Below are 19,736 nucleotides of genomic sequence, written 5' to 3'. Positions count from 1 at the left end.
TGTCAAGAGATTATTCATGCATTTTAAAGACTTTCAAACCAACAATCATGAGTAACCTATATCTCTGATTAAAAAACTCCAATTCAAATCTCCACCATTCAAAATAAAGAACAACATGTTATGGATCACTTGTCAAAATTTCATCTAAATTGAACGGTTAACAAATCGAGAAACACAATTTTACGAAAATTGTGTGGACTAGAAAAATTGGCGGCGCCCAACACACAACGCCTAGAAGCCAGGAACTTGGCGCTTGGTAGTACAAAATTAGTGCCTGGCGGCTCCTGCTTCGCGAAAAATACGAAAAACAACATTTTGGCACATACTTTGATCAATTTAAAGGCACTTAAACATGCAGAATTTAACAAAGGTTCATTCATCATGCATAAAACTATCCAAAACCAAAAGTGCATGTTCAAACAAAACCATAAAGACGTAGAAACGAACCAATCTAGTTCGTATCGTCTAGCAGACCTTCATTGCCACCAGGCGATTTCTGGGCAGAACCCAGAAACTAAGTTCAAACATCATATATCGCCTGACAGGCCTTCATTGCCGTTAGACGGTTTCTGGAAAAATTCCAGAAACACGAAAAACCTAGAAAATTGGCAGAATACTTTTTCACGTCATGTAAACTAGCATTAGTTACCATAAAGTCTCACATTATTCACATTTATTAATTAGTTAATTAATTATTTATTTAAATTTCTCATCTTTTACTATGGTGATGTGATCAATGTGTGATGTCGATATGCAAAAGGATGACATTGGATAATAACGGGGCACAAGTCCTTGTTTAGTGTTCAAGTGAATCCTATGCAATGATTGTCATGGATTTCATCTACGTCTTTTCTGAAATGGCTCTCTTATTACTTTGGTGGATCAGTTATAAAAGGCCAACAATGGACAATAATGGCACGCATGTCCTTGTTTGTCATGGATATAAAATGCATCGTTCATTCTGAGGAGAACCTCTGATCAATGTCTTGTGTCATTTTGCAAAAAGTTGACAATGGATAATAATGACATGTGTCCTTATTGAGTATGTGAGTGAATCATGTGCTTTAGTTGTCATGTATTTCACTTACACCGTCCATTGTGAATAGGTGCTTGTTCAATTTGCAAGTGAATCTTCCATATTCATTGTCATTGATTTCCTCTTCAATGTCTATTTTGAGGTGACACTTTGATCAATGTCTTGTATCATTATGTAAAAGGTTGACAGTGGAGAGTAATAGAGTATAAATCCTCATTTAATGTGCAAGTGAATCCTATTTGTTGATTGTCATGAATTTCATATGCATTCTTTGTTCTAAGGTGTCACTCTCATTAGTGTCTTGTGTCATTCTACAAAAGGCTAACGAAGGATAGTAATGGGGTGTATGTTTGTTAGAGAAAAGTTCAATACCATATGATTTTGGTTAAGCCATAAAAACAACTATGTATAACAACATGATAATGCTTCATCTTAAAGAAGATGGTTAATCTCAACAACAAATCATGTAAGATGCAATGTTTTGTTTGGTAGACGATACAACATTATGCAGTCTTGTTTTACATTTTTCATGGCACAAATGTACTCAAAAGATAAGGGCATACAATTGAGTTAACCTCATACAAAATGAAAACATAAATGCTTACTCTTTGTTGTGTGAAACATAAATGTTTTTAGATGCTTCATCTAAAAAAAACTAAGTATATAAACATGATAATGCTTCATCGAAAGATGATGGTTAATCTCAATAACAAATCATGTAAGATGCAAATGTTTTGTTGGTAGACAATATAACATTATGCGGTCTTGTTTTACATTTTCCATGGCACAAATGTGCTCAAACAATAAGGGTATACAATTGAGTTAACCTCATACAAAATGAAACATAAATGCTTACTTTATGTTGTATGAAACATCTAGTAGTTTCATCTACCAAATTGATCCATTAATTAAAAGACAAGTCACATCATAAGATTTTTTGCATAAACAACAAAAGCTACTTTTCTTTAACAATGCTTGAACTCAATAATTATAAACTCTAGAAGAACTCTATACTTCATATGACACTACAATCTAGACAAATTAAGAAAATCCACATTGTCCAAGAAGAAGATAAGTACATCTAGTTATTTGAATGTGGCCTATGAAAGAAAAAAAACATTTATTATTGCATGGAATACATTAGACACATCCAATTAGAAAGCTCTTTAGACAAAAGGAAAACATTCAAAAAAAGTTGAAGTTGTTCAACGACCACAAACAATGCCACAACGACTACTCTGTTCAATGCTTATATAAAGTAGTCTAAGAAGAGAAAGAAAGAGAAAGACCATGTTATACATTCCCAAAACACTACAAAAAATTTTAAGCCAACCAAAGCTTCAAAGAAGAACACTACTTGCGTTCAATCAGTGAATTAGAGAAGAGTATCAATTCTACATACGTCTTTGGACGGTCAACCTCCATAACGAGCAAATAAATGATTTATATGAATGAATCATGTGCATTCATGATCATAGATTTTATCTCCACCATCCGTTCTAAGACGATACTATGATCAACCTACTTCACCATTTTGCAAAAGGATTTTAGTGGACAACAAATCGATAAAAATGTCATAATCTTAAAGTAGATTAATTGTTGATTTTTCTCTATTTTCACAAAAAAAATTGTTATATGTGAGAGTGAATCCTATACATTCCTGAACATGGATTCCGTCTTCACCACCTATTCTAAGTGACCCTCTAATAAATATTGTGCTTCATTTTGAAAAAAAAGAATTAGTGGACAATAAATCTTACAGTAAAGGATGTCCCAATCTTAAAACTAATTAATTGTTGTTTTAAGAGAAAATTGATAAAATTTTAAAAAATGAATTAAAAATAAATGTTTACAAATAAGTACCAAAATAAATCTTTAAACTAATATCAAGTATTATGATTTATTCTTTTAAAAAATAGTATTATAGCAAGCATTTTCCTCGAATTTGATTTGGCTTACTTTTAAAAGTTGATATAAAACTTTAACTTAATTGACGCGCAAAAAAGAGGTATCCGCGAAAAGCCAAAATAAGAGCGAAGGGAGAAAATATGGCAAAATCCGCATATATTAAAAGTCAAAGTAAGTGCAATATCAATTTCTCCTTCATTCCTCCTCTTCTTATTCTTCTCTTCCTAACAGAGATCACAAACTAGAGAGAGAGAGGAGAGAGAAAGCGCATTGAAAGACCAATTTGCCCTTCGATCTTCTTCGCCTTTCTCTCTCGCCGACGCCCAACCTTTTCATTCGAATCATGAACGAGAAGGCCAACGTTTCCAAAGAGCTCAACGCCAAACACAAGAAGGTTTTCCCCTATTTTCTATCCAGTTCTCCACGATTTTCCTCTGAATATTATCAATACGTAAATGCGCCATTTCCGAATTTCGTAAACTTTGATTCAACGATGGAATGATGATAATGAGAATTCTGAACTGCTGGATTCGTTTCAATTGCTGTCCGATTCACTTATTGAGAAATCAAAGTTCGGAGTCGCGAGGTTGTGTGATTGCATAATGTATGACGTATATTTGTTGCGTATTTTTGAAGTAAAAGGAAAAGAAATTTAGATGTGATGTGTAGAAATGGATCGATGATCGGTGGTAATGGATTAATGGTTAAAAGTTATGTAGAAATGGATCGACTGTTGGTGGTGATGGACTGATGGTTATAGTATAATTTGATCTGTGAGTTATCATGTTAATCCTTTTCGAGATTAAATTAATGAATTTAGGCCGATAACTTAATACACTTAGTACTTTGGATCCATCTCTCTAATCCTCATGTACTTCATGCTTAATTGTCTGTTTTCTTTTTGAATATGTTTATTAGTGAAATGTTATGGAGCCATTGGAAGCATTGTCGGTTGGAAGGCTGTAGTAGCTCAAAATCTCTGTCGTTGATCTGGAGAAATGATCAAACTTTATTTTTTTTCTTTTGTTGTTTCTCGTTTTATTGATTTTTCCTCGATGATCACGAGTATTTGGGTGTTTGTGAGCTTATAATTGCATAGCAGTTGATTCATTGAGGTGGTTGCGGTCATAAGGAAAAGTTTTGTGGGGATTTTATTTGATTTGACAGAAATAAATAAATAATTTATTATTATTATATATACACACACTCCCACTCACATATATATATATATATATATATATATATATATATATATGTATGTATGTATGTGTGTGTATGTATATATGTATGAGCTGAAAAGGCCAATACTTCGTTTTTGGATGGTTGGTTAATTTTCTTCATTATGATGTCCATCAATTTACATATATACTTTTGTTATATATATTTGAAATCCTTATTTTTTAAATATGAACATTAGATTGTTTAATTCATTGAAACTTATATACACTTTCTTTCACCCTTTCCCTTTTATCCTTTGATTGTATATTTCATGTGTACTTTGAATTGACTGTGCAGATATTAGAAGGACTTCTTAAACTACCAGAGAATAAGGAATGTGCTGACTGCAAAGCTAAGTATGTATCTGGCTTATAAATGATCGAATCTTTATCTCACATCCTGATGTCAATAGGCATAGAAGAATATACTGATGCTAATCTGTCTGTGAAAATTGGATTTTCTTTGTGTATGAATTTCCTGAGATTTTTCTTTCTTTATTCGTGTTCACAAATTTCTATTAAAATTTTATTTGCAGGGGCCCAAGATGGGCTAGTGTCAATCTTGGCATTTTTATATGCATGCAGTGTTCTGGAATACACAGAAGTCTTGGGGTACACATATCAAAGGTAACGTTATGTTCCTCGGTTTGTAAAAGTGATTGAATCTGTCGATTTCTTGTAATGTTGTTTCTTAAAATGGTTTATATTTGATCTATCGGAAGCCAAATCATGAGGGGGAAATTATGTATTATAGTCATCTTGTGTGGAAATAAAATCTTTGTGAATTCAATTATGAAATGATAATTTAATAGTCTAGACTATATTATTTATTTTGAGGGACGGTGTATTGTTTTCAAGCTCATTTCACTTGCTTGTTTGCTAAATACTGGCAACAAGGATTCTTAATGAGTAGTAGTAGTAGAAGGATAGATGCCTTGTTTAGCTGGTAATTTGCATCTCGGTTGTTACCATAAGTCTCTAAATAATTGTGTTAAATAAAGGCTGGTTCTAAATTTCAATTTGGTTGCGAAATTCTTATTTATTTATATGCTTAATTGATAGCTTGACTGCAGGTTCGCTCAGCAACTTTGGACACTTGGCTTCCAGAGCAGGTTGCATTCATTCAACGTAAGGGAATCTAAACTGTCATGACCTTGTGGTTATTTCGAGTTCTGTTAGTATGTATGCATTAGTTATATAGTCTTCTCATTATATTTGATTTTCCTTTTTTGGCCCTATATAGATATGGGAAATGAGAAGGCAAACAGTTACTGGGAAGCAGAATTACCCCCAAATTATGATAGAGTTGGAATTGAAAATTTCATTCGTGCAAAGTATGTTAGTTTATGAACATTTTAACCAGACTGAATTATTTTCCTTTTCAATCTTTAAATAGTTAGAAGTGTATGCTTTTTATGTGCACGTGGTGAAGATGATTCTTGCTTTAAATCATTGCATATAATTGAAGGTATGAAGAGAAGAGATGGGTTGCAAGGAATGAGAAACCAAAATCACCTTCTAGTTTTCGAGAAGAGAAAAGGCCCGTGGAAAGGGTTGGCCATAGTTATGCAGCTGTGTCTGAGAATACTTTTGAGGATAGGAAGAAAATCAAACCTTCAAATGCTATTCCTGGTACAAGAATTTGTGTTCCTGCTCCTCCCAAAGGGCCTGAACTGGTAAGCGTTCTCTCTCTCCCCCTGCAAGGTTACCAGTGGTGGATGGCAGAATATGCCAAAATTCTGCTATACACACCACCACAGTGAGCCTATGACGTCACAAATTGCCTATGGCAGAGGGGTTGAAAAATTCCATGTTATAGCCTTGTAGTGGCACTATATCAGATATTCAACAATATTTCTCATATTCATGTGGTGAATTATATGTGGCATTGTGGTTGTAGTGTTTGCTCTGCCATCAGAGTTTTGACTCATGAGAAACTAGTACTTTTAGCAATAAAACTATTTAAAAAGGGGATGCATGGAGCTATAAGAAATAAGCTGTCAAGTTTAAATTTAGGATTTCTCCTTATTTTTAAGGAAAAAAAAAGGCCCAAATAGGTGATATTGAATGCACAATGATCGGATTGGTGGTTTGGTAATGCTCCTCTAATTATGGTAACAAAAATGAATAAAAAAACCCATCATGGCATTTTTCAAATTTTATTGGACTTAGGAAAAATACAGAGAATGAATTTGAGAGAGTGAATTCCCCTCTTAGGATCTCATATTTACAATAACTTGGAGATATTAGATACAATGTATGATAGGGAATAAGAGAATAGGAAAAGACATATCTCAGAACTAGGTACTACAAAACAACTTTTCAAGTAATTCTATTTAGACAACTTATTCTAACACTCCTCCTCAACTTGGAGTATACAAATTGTATGTGCCAATCTTGAAACACATAAATTCAATCCGAGGTCCTCTCAAGGACTTTTTTAATACGTTGGAAAGTTGATCATTTGATGCGACAAACTTAATATATATTTCTTTGGTCAATAACTTTTCTTGAATAAAATGACCGTCAATTTTTGTGTTCAGTTCTTTCATGAAATATTGGATTGGAAGCAAGGTGCAGAGGAACTTGGTTATCACAATACATCTTCATTGGTTGAATCGCACAAATATTTTCACCCATATAAGCTCACAAGTGAGGGATGCCATTGTCCTAAGAGATAGCATTCCCTTCAAAGAAAATGCAATATCTTGTAGTAGAGCATTTGTCCATAGGAGAGCCAATCCAATTAGTATTACAATATCCATAGATTTGGGTGTTCCCATTATTTTCATAAAGTAGCCCTTATCTTGTAGCTTTTTTGAGATACCTTAAAATACAAATGATAGCATTCTGATAATCAGTACAAGGATTATGCATGAATTGATTCACAACACTAATTGCAAATGATATATCTGGTCTAGTAATGGTAAGATAAATGAGTTCTTCAACCCATGTTCTGTATCTTTTTGGATTAGAGAAAGCATCTTCATGTTCTACCATTAATATTTGATTTGGATCGACAGGACAATTCACTGATTAACAATCAATCAGACTTGTCTCTTTTGGGATGTTAAGAGAATGTTTCCTTTGAGTGATTACAAATTTGATATGCCCAAAAAATATTTGGAACTTCCAATATCTTTTCTCTGAAAATGATTGCATAGGCGTTCCTTTAACTTAGATATTCTAGCAACATCATGCGTTGTAATGATTGTATTGTCAACATATACTATGGAGTACACATTTTCTAGGGGAGGTGTGACAATAGAAAATAAAATGATTTGTCTCACTGTGTTTCAGCCTAATGGATTGAATAATGTGGCTGAACATTCCAAAACAAGCACACCGAGATTGCTTGAGACCATAGAAAGAGTGACACAAACCATGCAGACTCCCCCCAAACAACAAACCCAAGAGGTTTTTCCATGTAGACTAAGTCTTCTAGATCACCATGTAGAAAAACATTTTTAATATCCAATTGATGAAGGGGCCAATGACAAATGACTGTAGCCACTGGAGAAAAAGTAGCATTATTGTCAAGCCTATAGATATGAGTATAGCCTTTAGTCACCAATTAATTTTTGAGATGATCAACTTTACCATTAGGTCTAACCCTAATGTTATAGCCCAACGAGAGCCATTTGTCTTATTCTCAGAAGGAAGAGGAACTAGCCCTTGTGTTTTGTTTTCTTCAAGAGCTTGAATTTCAATAATCATGGCTTGTCACCATTTAGGATGATCTTCTGTCACATTTTTAAGAATAGTAATAGAAGAGACAAAAGAAATAAGGTAGAAATAGGAAGGAGACAACTTATGGTAGGTAAGAAAATTGTGGCTAGGATGGGGATTTCCAGTAGAGTGAGAGTGCCTTCGTGAATTTCAACGGACCAACTTGAGTCATCTTGATCAGGAGTCATGGTATTAATTTATGATTGAGAAGGACTTATCGAAGAGGACTCACTTTAGGGCACTGGACTAATTGTTTGGTTTCTAGGTTGATAGGCAATAAGAGGGGTGACAATGGATTGGGAGGACTCTTTATGGTATTTTGGGTGTTCGGAGCAAAAGGAACGAAAGACTCAACTAAGGGAACATGTAGGACATGGACAAAATTAGTACCTATGTAGAAGGGGAGAAATTGGAGTTTGTTCAAAAAAGGTGAAATTGGTACATATAGTATTTCTTGGGTTTAGGAGAGTAACATCGATTTCTTGTTTGAAGTCTAGAATAGCTTAATGAGACACATTTGGTAACTCTAGCGGAGAGTTTATCTAAAGTTGAAGAGATCGGATGCCCACCCCGCCTTATATTTGTTGGAATGATAATTCCTATTTATCCATGCCATTCTTCGTAGTATGCTTGACAAGTTGGGAGGTGTAGTCTCAATAGCATCGATTTTTATGTATGTTGACTTTACATTTTTTTAAAAGAATGTACATGCGTAGTTCAAGTTTTCGTTGCTATTCACCAAGGAATATTTTTGTTGCTTTTGGCGGATCTTACTACTAGGTTGGATTGGATGTCAACTTGTGGAGGCACCATTTGTTACTATGGGACATTCATGGACAAAACATACACAATCGAAAACACGTGGAGACATATGAAAAAGGAGTCCCTTTGAAAATTAAATGTATTAGGGAACATTATTGCCAAGTGAAAAAGAAGGCATTCTATTAATGAGAAATACTGGGTTTATATAGAGTAGTTTAAGAGATTAGGACGCAAGACAAGATGCAAATGAGCTAGTACCAAGCTAGTATAGACCTTTAGATTCATGTCCTTTATCAATCATCTGACCCATACCACACTCTTATATGACAAAAGAGTTGATATCAAAGGTTACTGAACAATTCAATGATTTAGTTAATTGACTTCAAGAAATGAGACTAACAAGTAGGAAAAAAAAAGGATTTTAAGTCTAGTGAAGGAGAAAGGAAAAATTGACGAATTCCTTGGGAAACTACACTAAATAAATTTGTTGGTTAGGGTTATGAAATGAGGTATTCTAGGAAAGTAGAGAGGAGTGAACAAACAAATATTACCAAAAATATGATCAAATGCACTTAAGTCAATTATCCATGCATTTTGACTCTTCATAGATTGTGAAATGCAACTTGTTGAACTGGGAGGTGTAAATGATTGTGCTAGGCTATTGGATTTCAAATCTCAAATATTCCTAATATTCTTCATCATAGAACTTTGGCTCAAAAACTTCAAAGTTGGAAATATTGGCTGCATTGTTAGGAAAGCCATGTAAAGAGTAACAATTCTCTTGGGTGTGAGCTATTCTTTTACAATATATGCATTGATCCTCTAGTGCCACGACCACCTTTTCTACAAGTAGAAATAATGGCAAAAAACTCAGCAAATTCTTGAACATTTCCACTCTTAAGAGTTGGAACACGAAGCAGATGTTTTGTCAAGTTTTCCATTGATGAAACTTCTTGACTAGTTAAAACTTTATCATGATCAATATATGGATTTATTACACGGATGATCGTAACCATATAAAACTTATCCAACATCTTTTTTATCTCATCTATCTATCGAGTCCACTTCCAAAAGCGTCTTGAATTCCTTAACCGTTGATTGAGTTTTAGCAATAAAAGACATTATATAGTTATCGGATTGCTTGAGAAAAGCCAATCAATTAGCAAAATCATAGAGGTGTAGAATATTGTTTGCACAAATATTTTGAGCCTTTTTCAGAAGGATATACAGGTTTTGAATGACCCCGAGAGTGCTCAATTTTCTTCCACTATTGAATTTGATCTAGTGGAACCCTACACTATCTTCCTCCAAATGATCATGAAAACCTTGACCAAGGAATCAAAGTTCAATTGAGGCAGACCAAAATTGGTAGTTTTTCTCATTTAATTTCTCGGAAGTTATAGAAAGAGTAGATAGTCCTTGAAGACATGTTGAAACAAGGTTAGAGGCAAGGACATAGTCCAATAATCTAACAACAAAAGAACAGAGGGCAACCTTAGAATTCCGAGAGAGAAATCATGAGCAACTCTAGACATCTCCCCAAATTGTACCAAAACGAAGAACAAAGGGTGGAAATGAGCTTAGAAGACTCCAACGAGTCCAAACATGGTGGTTCAAAAGGATTCCCACCACTGGAAGGCTGCACAAGAAACACATTCGCTTGGGTCAGCTGGGACGGTGGCAGCGCATGATGACATGTGGTCAGAATTTGGAAGTGTAGCTATTGGGGTTGGGTCATTCTTTGAGGCGCACTGGACCTAAGTGTCACTGGACAAAACTTTGGCAACGGATGGTGGCAGAAACAAAGAATTGTACTGAATCGAAGAACAAAGGGTGGAAATGAGCTTAGAAGACTCCATTGAGTCCAATCATGGTGGTTCAAAAGGATTCCCACCACTGGAAGGCTGCACATGAAACACATTCGTCTGGATCAGCTGGGACGGTGGCAGCGCATGATGACACGTGGTCAGAATTTGGAAGTGTAGCTATTGGGGGTTGGGTCATTCTCTTTGAGGCGCACCGGACCCAAGTGTCAGTGGACAAAACCTTGGCAACGGATGGTGGCAGAAGACTGCAGACAGTGACAAGATGGCATTTCTTTGCTGGACGGAGACAGATAGACTGGGATCTTTCCGTTCTGATACTAACTTGAAAAAAATACAAAAGAGTAGAGAATGAATTTGAAAGCGAATTTTCCCCTCCTAGGATCTCATAGCTATAACTTTGGAGATATCTGATGCAATCTATGAGAGGGAAGATAAGAGATTAGGAAAGGACATGTCTAGGAACTAGGTATAGCACAAAGTAGACAACAACTTTTAAATAATTATATTTCAGACAACTTATTCTAACAGAGTTAATTGCCAAAATTGAATGTAGTTTTCTTAACGATAATCAAGTTCTCAAGTATTGTTGCAGCTGTGTCAGGTGTTGTTGTCGATTTTCCACTCTGAAATCCATGATAAAGAAAATGTAAAATAATATGTTTTCTCGATTTTCCACTCTCAAATCCAAATATGGAGAATGAGATTTTAAAACGACAAGATTGAAAATAGACACCAGAATAGGTCCCAAACAGACTTAATTGCCCAAATATATTTTTCTTGAAAAAAGAAATATGCTGTGACAAGACAAAACTGAGATGCTTAATGTCGAAACTTTGTGTTCATGATATGTGTAAAAATAGGCTTAATGTTGCCATGTATGTTACTGGTAATTGTGTCTCATACAAGCCTGAAACGCCAACTTATCGCAACAGATGTGACATCATGTGTATAAATTATATTATTTACTAGGAAATACAGATAGTATTTCTTTCTTCACGTGCCTCGTATCTTTATTTGAAAAGATAAGTCCACTCATATTGGGTCTCAGTCCAAGTTTTGCAATAATAAAAGTAAGATGCTGATCCCTTCTAGGGAAGTTTTATGATCGAGATAAATTTTGTTCGTGTTGGATGTTTGGGAAGCATTATAAGTGAGATAAATATTAATTAACAACTATAATATATAAAATCATTTATATCAGTGTATACATTCAATAACTTGTATGATAACATAGATAAATGACCTTGTCTTTTCTTTCTCTTTTCTGTGGAATGGAATTTTTTTCCTCTCTTTTTAAAGTTGAAAGTTTCGTGGTTTATTTATACTTGTTTAGATGTGTGACATTGATCAATTTCTGAACAGGTAACTCCCGTGGGAAAACCTCAACATGTTGATAAAGCAGAACCTGTTGCGCTACCACCACCACAAATTGAAACTTCAAAACAGACTACTGACACAACACAAAACTCCCCTCCAAAAGTTGACTTTTCTACGGATCTTTTTGACATGTTATCTATGGATGGTCCAAGTGAGAAGGGCTCAGGTGCAGCTGAAGCTATTGCTGATGATAATAACTGGGCAGGTTTTCAGTGTATGTCACAGGCATCCTTTTGAAAAAGTACACCATGGAAGCACTAATGAAAGTGCTTATAAGCATTGTTTTTGAAGCTTTTTGTTTTTCAATCTGTTGTGTTTGTCTTAGTTTTTAGTTTTGTGGCTTATTGTTTCAGCTGCTACAGAGGCATTGCCAGCTCCGAAGAATGATACCACAAAATCAGTTGACAGTAGACCTCAGTCCACTTCTGGAATTGAGGATTTATTTAAAGACACACCTTCAGTTACAACAAGTTCAACTCCAGAAAACCCACAAAAAGATGTAAAAAATGATATCATGAGCCTCTTTGAGAAGGTATGTGCAGGTGCTTCGATATGTTTGTTGAAGCCCGAGTTTCTTTGTTAACATGATATATGGTTAGCACTCTTTCTTAAAATATAAACTTTCTTTTTGCTATTTGAGCATTTCTCCTTGCGCAATGTGACTTATTACTATCCAAGACACCAGAAGAAGTCAATTTAGATGTTGATTCTCTATCCTTAGATGTGCTGCTTTGTTTTGGTATGCAAATAAGATTTTGTGACCCAGCAAACTGGACATCTGCAGGGCAATGTTGTGTCTCCATTTGCAATGCATCAACAGCAGCTAGCCATGCTGGCACAGCAACAGACTCTTCTAATGGCCGCTGCTGCTAAATCTGGTGGTGTGGATCCCAAGTACTTGGCCAGCTTACAACAACAACAGTCTCTTCTAATGGCTGCTGCTGCTGCTAAATCTGCCGGTGGGGATTCCAAATACCCAGCTGGCATACAACAACCTGGATCCAATATTCCTGTCCAAAGTTGGCCAACTGCTGGCTACCCAATCCCGGGTATAATGCCCATGGGAAGTCAGGAAGACTTGCAAAAACTAATGCAAGTAAGTAATTCATGGAAGCATCAAGTTAATTGATTAATGATTTATTCTTAACTGTTCTGCAATTTATTTATCTCTCTTCTTCCTTCCGTGGTAGACAATGAACTTGACTGCAGCGCATTCAGCAGGGAGTTCAGTTCAGTATCCGCAATCTAGGTACAGCACTGGTTTGTTTCTAAAAACTGTATCTAATTTCAGCATGGGTAACTTATTAGGAGTTTGGCCTGAACTGTGACCCAATCTTTAGATTCTGAGTATCTTAGGATGATGTTGATGTCAACAAGAAGGACTCGTCATTCCCTAAATCATGTGTAGAGTTTATAGGCTGTGTGCTGCCAAAAGACTATTTGAATTTGTTTTTAATTTGAGTTATTAAAGTTGATTTCTCTTAATAAGATTTTCTCCTTTGGCCAAATTAATCTTATGTTTCCTTATTTTATTTTATTTGATCCCTTTATTAATAAAATGTTTAATTTGGTTACTTCATTTTCAAAATTGTGTCATTATCTTCCTCTCATTAAATTTACCATTAGGTTGTTAGCAAAATTATTCACAAGCCACTTTCATGCCTTGTGACCACAGTCATCGTCAAGTCAATTAAATGGAAAGAACGCATGCTATTTAAAAAAAGAAGAAAATTAGTGATCAAACTTATTCTTTTCCTTTCAAAGTCAAGTGCCGGTGCCAACTAGCTATGGAGTTTTCATATCGATCAATTTCTGGTTTCACTATCCCATATGCTACTTCGAATTTGAGTCAGTTATCTCATAATGAACGCATGACAATGAGGCATTCTTGTTTCAACATTTTTTACAAATTTACGTGTATTTGACGCGGAGGCTGAAGATTATGTTTCAAATATGCTGTTAACCCTTGCAAATAAATTTCATTCACTTAAGTAATCGATTCTGCTCATTATTAGTACAGGATCTATACAATACTTCTCCTTCATAGAAGTCATCATAGGAAAACATATATCCTTGTTTCTGTTGATTTTTCTATTTTTCTTTATTACATTTCTCTTTCATAGTAAACTAAGTAGCCTCTTCTTGCAGTTACTATGCTATGGGGCAAGTTGCTCCAGTTAATGGTTTGTCTACAACGTCTGGAGCAAGTAAACCTCAGGCAGTATCTCCGGTATCATCAGCATATCCAACATCAGCGCCCACTTCAAAGACAGGGAGCGATTATGATTTCTCCTCTTTAACACAAGGAATGTTTGCAAAGCACTGATTTACCAGTGCTTGCCCATAGAAGATTAGATAAAATTACAGAAAAAGTGCACTTTCTTTTTCTCTCCCCCTTGCCCCGGGTCGTTGGGTTGTAAACCATTTCTACACCTGCTGAGCTAGTTCAGTTTTCTTCTTGTATCGGGTGATTGCTTCATTTGTGTCCATAGTTGTATTCACAATAAAACTTTAGTGATATTAATTATTTTATTCTGTTTCTCTTTTATATCTTGTGTATAAGAATCCATCTTTCATGTGAACTATGTCCAAAACATAGTCATAGTTACTTGGGCGAATATTTTGTTTCATTTCATTCAAGTATATTGAAGTTGTGTAATTATTTATTCAAAACCCTTTTTGAACAATAAAAGAAGTGTAAGATGAGTTCAATGTGTTTAAATGACCAACTTCAACGGAGGGACACAACGGAAGTATGAGAATTGTTCAAGATTTATTATATTTTTTTCAAGTCCCGTGATGGCTGTATTCACTTGTCAATTAAGCTCCACTCACTAACATGCTAATTTGTTATAACTATTTTAGGTCAAAGTGCTAAATAATATCAAGTTTGACTGGATCATATAATTTTCAGCTTACATTGTAAGTGATATTTCTTTTTAGATCTTTTGTCCTGGTAATGAATGTGGCACAGGGGCTTATCATTATCAAAATCTTGCTTCGTTGATAGACCAGCAAATAAATTTTGTACATAGAGGAAGAATTCGGCTGTGATATGCAATAGTCTCATATTTGATTCTATTCAATTAAGTACTTTGTATGACATATATACATGTAACTGTTAAAGTAAGAAATCATGGCATATCAAGAACCAAGAGATTTTCTACATCACCATTGTAGCTGGGAACAGCCTATCCAAGAAAGTATATACACCACCACCTAACAACATTGCTCCGCTGTGTGACAAGAAAATTGTAGCATTCATAAGAAACGTACAAAGTCTGAAATTCAAAAGGGAGGTGGATACTCTCCAATGTGAGGGGTACATGAATGTACCCTTTATATGCACAGTGATCCCTCATTGGAAAGTTAAAAAAAATTACCTTATAGGATTTATCCATGCTGAAAACTTGCGAAATGAAAGCAAGCTCTGCAAATTGAGATTTGAATCAGAAATGTTTTTTCCACGAGATATCATTTAAAAAGGGTGATTTTTTAAAATTATTCTATAGCCTAAAAAGACATGTACTGACTTGTAACGCTCCAGCAAAAGTTGCAGCCAAGAGTAAGGGAGAAACGTAACCAGTTGTGTATGTCAAAAGCAAGCTTCCTCCAATCACAGGATCCTGTCAAGAATTCATTATTTTCTTCATCCACATAAGAAGGACAAAATATGAAAAGTGACAAGCAACTTTTAAAAAAGTAAGAAGAGAAACCTTTTAAAATTACAGTTCATAAGTTGATGGTAACCTGTAATCTCAATTCTTCAAAGTGCTTACAAAGAAATTTATCCAAACAGGAACTATATTGGATTCAGAGGTTTAAAACAAGTAATTTGACATATTAGAACCCTCTCCAGAGGTTTTTAATTCATGAACTAAATCTAGTGAGCAAAAATCTTTTGGCAAGCATGTACCACTAATAAACAATGAAGACCTAATAGTTATTAATAAGATGTACCTTGGATGCAGCAACATATCCCAGAAGAGTTGCCAGAACAGGTGTACTACAAGGTGAGGCAGCTAATGCAAATGTAAGCCCAGCCAGGTATGCTTGCACACCTAAGAGTAGAATTCCTCACCATAAAATTTTCTGCCTAAACACTTAGATAATAATACAAGAACTAAGGTCTGCACAAGAGCATAAACTTACTGGATGGAAAATTGGCAGCTGCTGCACGTGGATCAAAACTGTCAAAGAATGACGGCAGCCGTAATTCAATTATCTGCAAAATTTTCTCAAAGTGAATTCAAATATAAATAAAGTATTTTATTCAAGGAAAAATAACTGCTGACTGAGAGTCAGTTATGGGTGTTGTTGCAGGTAAAATGAAATAAAAATAGCAGAAAAAAAAAATATAAACACTGATTTTCATAAATTGAAAGTTTGTAACCTTTAGAACATAGTGAAGGTAGGAAGAAACTGTTTGAGTACCTCGAGAAGATTGAGACCCATAATTATTGCCAAACCAGAAGCAGCCAAGGGTAATCCTTGGCCAATTTGTCCATAAGCTTTTCCTGCAAATGAAGCTCCTACACCCAACAGTGCTAATGTGGTTGCAAGACCCAAGGAAAACGCAATGGAATCTCCAACTACCTGCAGGAAGAAGAGATTGTTATTAGTATACTTCTGTCTAAGTGGGTATGAGAGAGTCTCAAACAGAACTGATGGAAATAAGAAAACAATCATCTATGCAATTCTATGGGTCTTCGTGACTTCCTGAATTATGAATCTATTGAACTAATAATGTAAATGTATATACAGTTTCAATTAAAATTAGAGACCAAAGATCCATGCATTTTACAGACAAAGCCTGCTTCAAATTAATTGCAAGACACTGGTTGTAAAATTCTGCTACATGTCATGTCAGATCTCTATGCATCTTAGTAGGAACCTAAAAGATTGAAAACATAGATTTAATTCCTAAAATCATCTCCCTTGCTAGTATTTACCATTAGTAATCAGAAAAACTTCAATCCTCAAACATGGTCGTAAAAGGAGAGGAAAATAATGTCATATGAACTAGTTATTATTACCTCTGCTCTGCTTTTGCCAGAGCCAAATGCACCTGAAATATTTCCACACAACAAACTTAGGCAACTAAAATAAACAGTAATATTAAAAATGGCAACAGCAGCATGCTCACCGATGTAACCAAGGGTCAGTGGTAAGACACTAAGTGTACAGGGAGAGAGGCTGGTTACAAGCCCTGCCCCATAAATTACAGCCAAACTGTAAACAAAAATAAACAGCAAACAAAAACTATTAATACATGTTTCCAATTTTGAGGAGGGAAAATAGAAAGAAAATAATGTATGGGAATTTATAAGGGACCTAGTGAAACTGAGAGATGATAATTGGCCCTGAACAGCTTCATTAGCCTGTTGTCCAGCTGAAAATAGAAAGCCTCCAAACCAGTCACTGAGGCTTCCATCAGCCAAAGCATAAATAGAAGAAGCCACTTCCTGTGTCGATTTAGAACAATTTGTGTCATTTCAACTGTGAAAGTGACATTCACAGAATAACCTCATTGAATAACCTTTCCTATCTATCATTAGCTCATAAAAAGCTAACTCCTGAAGTTTAATATCCCATACACAAATAGAAGGAAGAAAAAAGAATCACCTCATCTATTATTCTCTACTCGCAATAATCAATTTTAACAAGACCATTATGTACATTGAATGAGTTTACTTTACATAGAATAAGAAAATAAACACATCAAAAGGGACAAGAATTAATAACTCCAGAAATTATCTATGCAAATAGACATTGAAATGAATCAATAACATAGTTATCTATACTTACAGCTTTTGCAGCAACTGGAGCAACCAAGTGTGCCGCTGAAAAAGATGGAAACACAAATCATTCACCACTACAACCAACCAATCCCAATCATCAATGTTGTAGCAGTAGCACATTCCAGAGAAAAGTTTGAGAATAGACAAAAGATCAAGAATTTGACAAAAAATTTGAGTCAGTAATTCAGGCAAGCAGCTACAGGCCTGCAATTTTCATTTAATACAAACAAAAGAAAGGAATTCTTCACCATTTTATTTCACGTCTAAACATTTGAATTATCCTTGAGGAGGATTGTTTATAAGTCAACTAAACCATGTTCCAAATATAACCAGCTAAAAATGTTGACACTAGCAAGTTCCCTGTTCCCAAAAGAGGGAAAAAACAATTAAAGAAAATACATGAATAGAAAAAAGAATTAACAAGTGTGTAGAAGAGGCCTGTGTAGCATAATTAAGTCTGTTTTACTAAATAACAACACGCCTTATTCAAATATAAGAAGCATCATTAAATTAGATGGAAAAAAATTATGAGATAACACATCATCTTGTGACAAATTTCACAAAAGAAACAAGGGATAACTGAGAAGCTAATATAATCAGTCCATAATCCACAATAACCCTATTTTCAAATACCACCTGTCATGACTCCAATGCATGTGGTCAAGTTATTGCCATTAATCTTCCATTTTGGCTGAAGAATATTTTTAGGCTCCGAAGGCTTTTGATGCGTATTGAAGGGAACAACATGGCTGCCTACAACAACAAAAATGTCAAAAACAAAGAAAGGATACCATGTTTGACATTTTACACAAAAACATGATAAAAATTAGGCACTACATTGTTCTAAATCCCAATGATAAAAACATGAAGTACCCTTCCAGATCCCCACACCTTCATCTCAACAAAAAATGAAACCATACATATCCAATAATTTATATTTTAAATAGAGCAAGGTATTCTCCACAAACATAATCAACTCATGCCACATAGGACCAGTATAAACAGTAAAACAATTCTTCAGTGTATTTAACAATTATATACACAGAGCTACATCCAATAACAGTGGCAAAATCACCAAATTATTTCTTCAAGAAATTCATATGACCTTCCTCATACATCTTCAGAAATGATAAAAAAAAAAACTAACAAAATCAGCAAATTGCGATTTTTAAGAAATAAAAAAAATACCCATTAATGATAAACATGAAGCAAAAAAAGAAATTGACAGAATTACCATCCTTGTGAAGATTGCAGCTTGTAATTCTGCGACATGGAAACTGAAGACTATAACTACCACAGAAACTCATACTCAAACTCATCTGAATGTACAATTAGACAAAAATAAATGTAAGATTGAGAACAAGATAACAACTATTTGGGAAATGGGAACCCAAAATTTTGTTGTAAGTTTGTTTTGCACTGAATGAGTGAGCGTTTATATTTTATTGGGATCCAAACAGAGTGTTAGAGAGCAGAAAAAAGAAGAGACTCTTACTGTCTGAAACACGGAACCTATGAATAGGAGATTGAAAATATCCAGACCCCGACAAATTTAGTTGTGGCGGTTATTGTGTTCACTTAAAAATGCTTAATTTGACAAATTTACAATAATTCTTTACAATCAAAATTATGTATCAATATTTTAAATTTTAAATAATATATGTTTTACATTATTATTTAACCATAAAATAATAAAAAAAAATTATTTCTAGTATTTCTTTTTCTAGTTAGTTAATGCTGTAAAACTTTTTCATATTTAAACTGATTAATCTCTAAAAATAATAGTCATACTTGAATAATTGGTTGACTTTGGAGAGTTACTACTTTTGTTGCGGAAAGATAATTGATCGCTGCGTGACTTTAAATTAAATTCACTCTTATGTGAATATTTGGAAAGGAAGAGATATATGAAGACAAAAAATAGTAATAATAATACTAATATTAGATAAATAAACAATGTAATGATTAATCCGATAAAGAAATTAAAAATGTTGTATGTTTTAATTATTTTCTTCAAGTAGAAAATATCTTCTGTAAATTCTTTATATTGTTATAATTTTTTTATAATTTATTATGGATT

At 34.4% G+C, this 19,736-nt stretch overlaps 2 protein-coding genes across 3 annotated transcripts; one reads left to right on the top strand and one right to left on the bottom strand.

Annotated features, from left to right (window-relative positions):
• Positions 1-3,091: 3,091 nt before the first annotated feature.
• On the top strand, positions 3,092-14,403 carry AGD5 (ARF-GAP domain 5). 2 transcript variants are annotated; one of them, XM_028054108.2, is made up of 11 exons: positions 3,092-3,338; positions 4,460-4,518; positions 4,698-4,788; positions 5,235-5,289; positions 5,405-5,495; positions 5,630-5,837; positions 11,841-12,069; positions 12,209-12,387; positions 12,640-12,951; positions 13,046-13,104; positions 14,004-14,403. In XM_028054108.2, exons 1-11 carry the CDS (start codon positions 3,288-3,290, stop codon positions 14,179-14,181), a joined length of 1,512 nt encoding a protein of 503 aa, XP_027909909.1. In that variant the 5' UTR covers positions 3,092-3,287; the 3' UTR covers positions 14,182-14,403. The 2 variants fall into 2 exon arrangements, with proteins under 2 accessions (XP_027909909.1, XP_027909910.1); XM_028054109.2 differs by lacking the exon at positions 3,092-3,338 and having other exon boundaries at positions 4,454-4,518; positions 5,224-5,289.
• Positions 14,404-14,904: 501 nt separating this feature from the next.
• CCDA (cytochrome c biogenesis protein family) lies at positions 14,905-19,223 on the bottom strand. Its single transcript, XM_085668720.1, has 13 exons — positions 19,152-19,223; positions 18,891-18,975; positions 18,293-18,409; positions 17,664-17,698; positions 17,190-17,320; positions 17,002-17,087; positions 16,892-16,923; positions 16,290-16,451; positions 16,008-16,080; positions 15,816-15,916; positions 15,389-15,481; positions 15,239-15,285; positions 14,905-15,091 (listed from the first exon to the last, which is right to left on the bottom strand). The coding sequence occupies exons 2-13, from the start codon at positions 18,973-18,975 to the stop codon at positions 15,019-15,021; spliced, it is 1,035 nt and encodes a 344-aa protein (XP_085524846.1). The 5' UTR covers positions 19,152-19,223; the 3' UTR covers positions 14,905-15,018.
• Between the last annotated feature and the right edge of the window lie 513 nt (positions 19,224-19,736).

The sequence above is a fragment of the Vigna unguiculata genome, chromosome 11, assembly GCF_037176805.1.
Source record: "Vigna unguiculata cultivar grain cowpea cultivar isolate G323 ecotype 2 chromosome 11, ASM3717680v1, whole genome shotgun sequence".
NCBI lineage: Eukaryota > Viridiplantae > Streptophyta > Magnoliopsida > Fabales > Fabaceae > Vigna > Vigna unguiculata.
The sequence above is the reverse complement of the archived record's forward strand: the minus strand, read 5'-3'. Positions and strand labels throughout refer to the sequence as shown.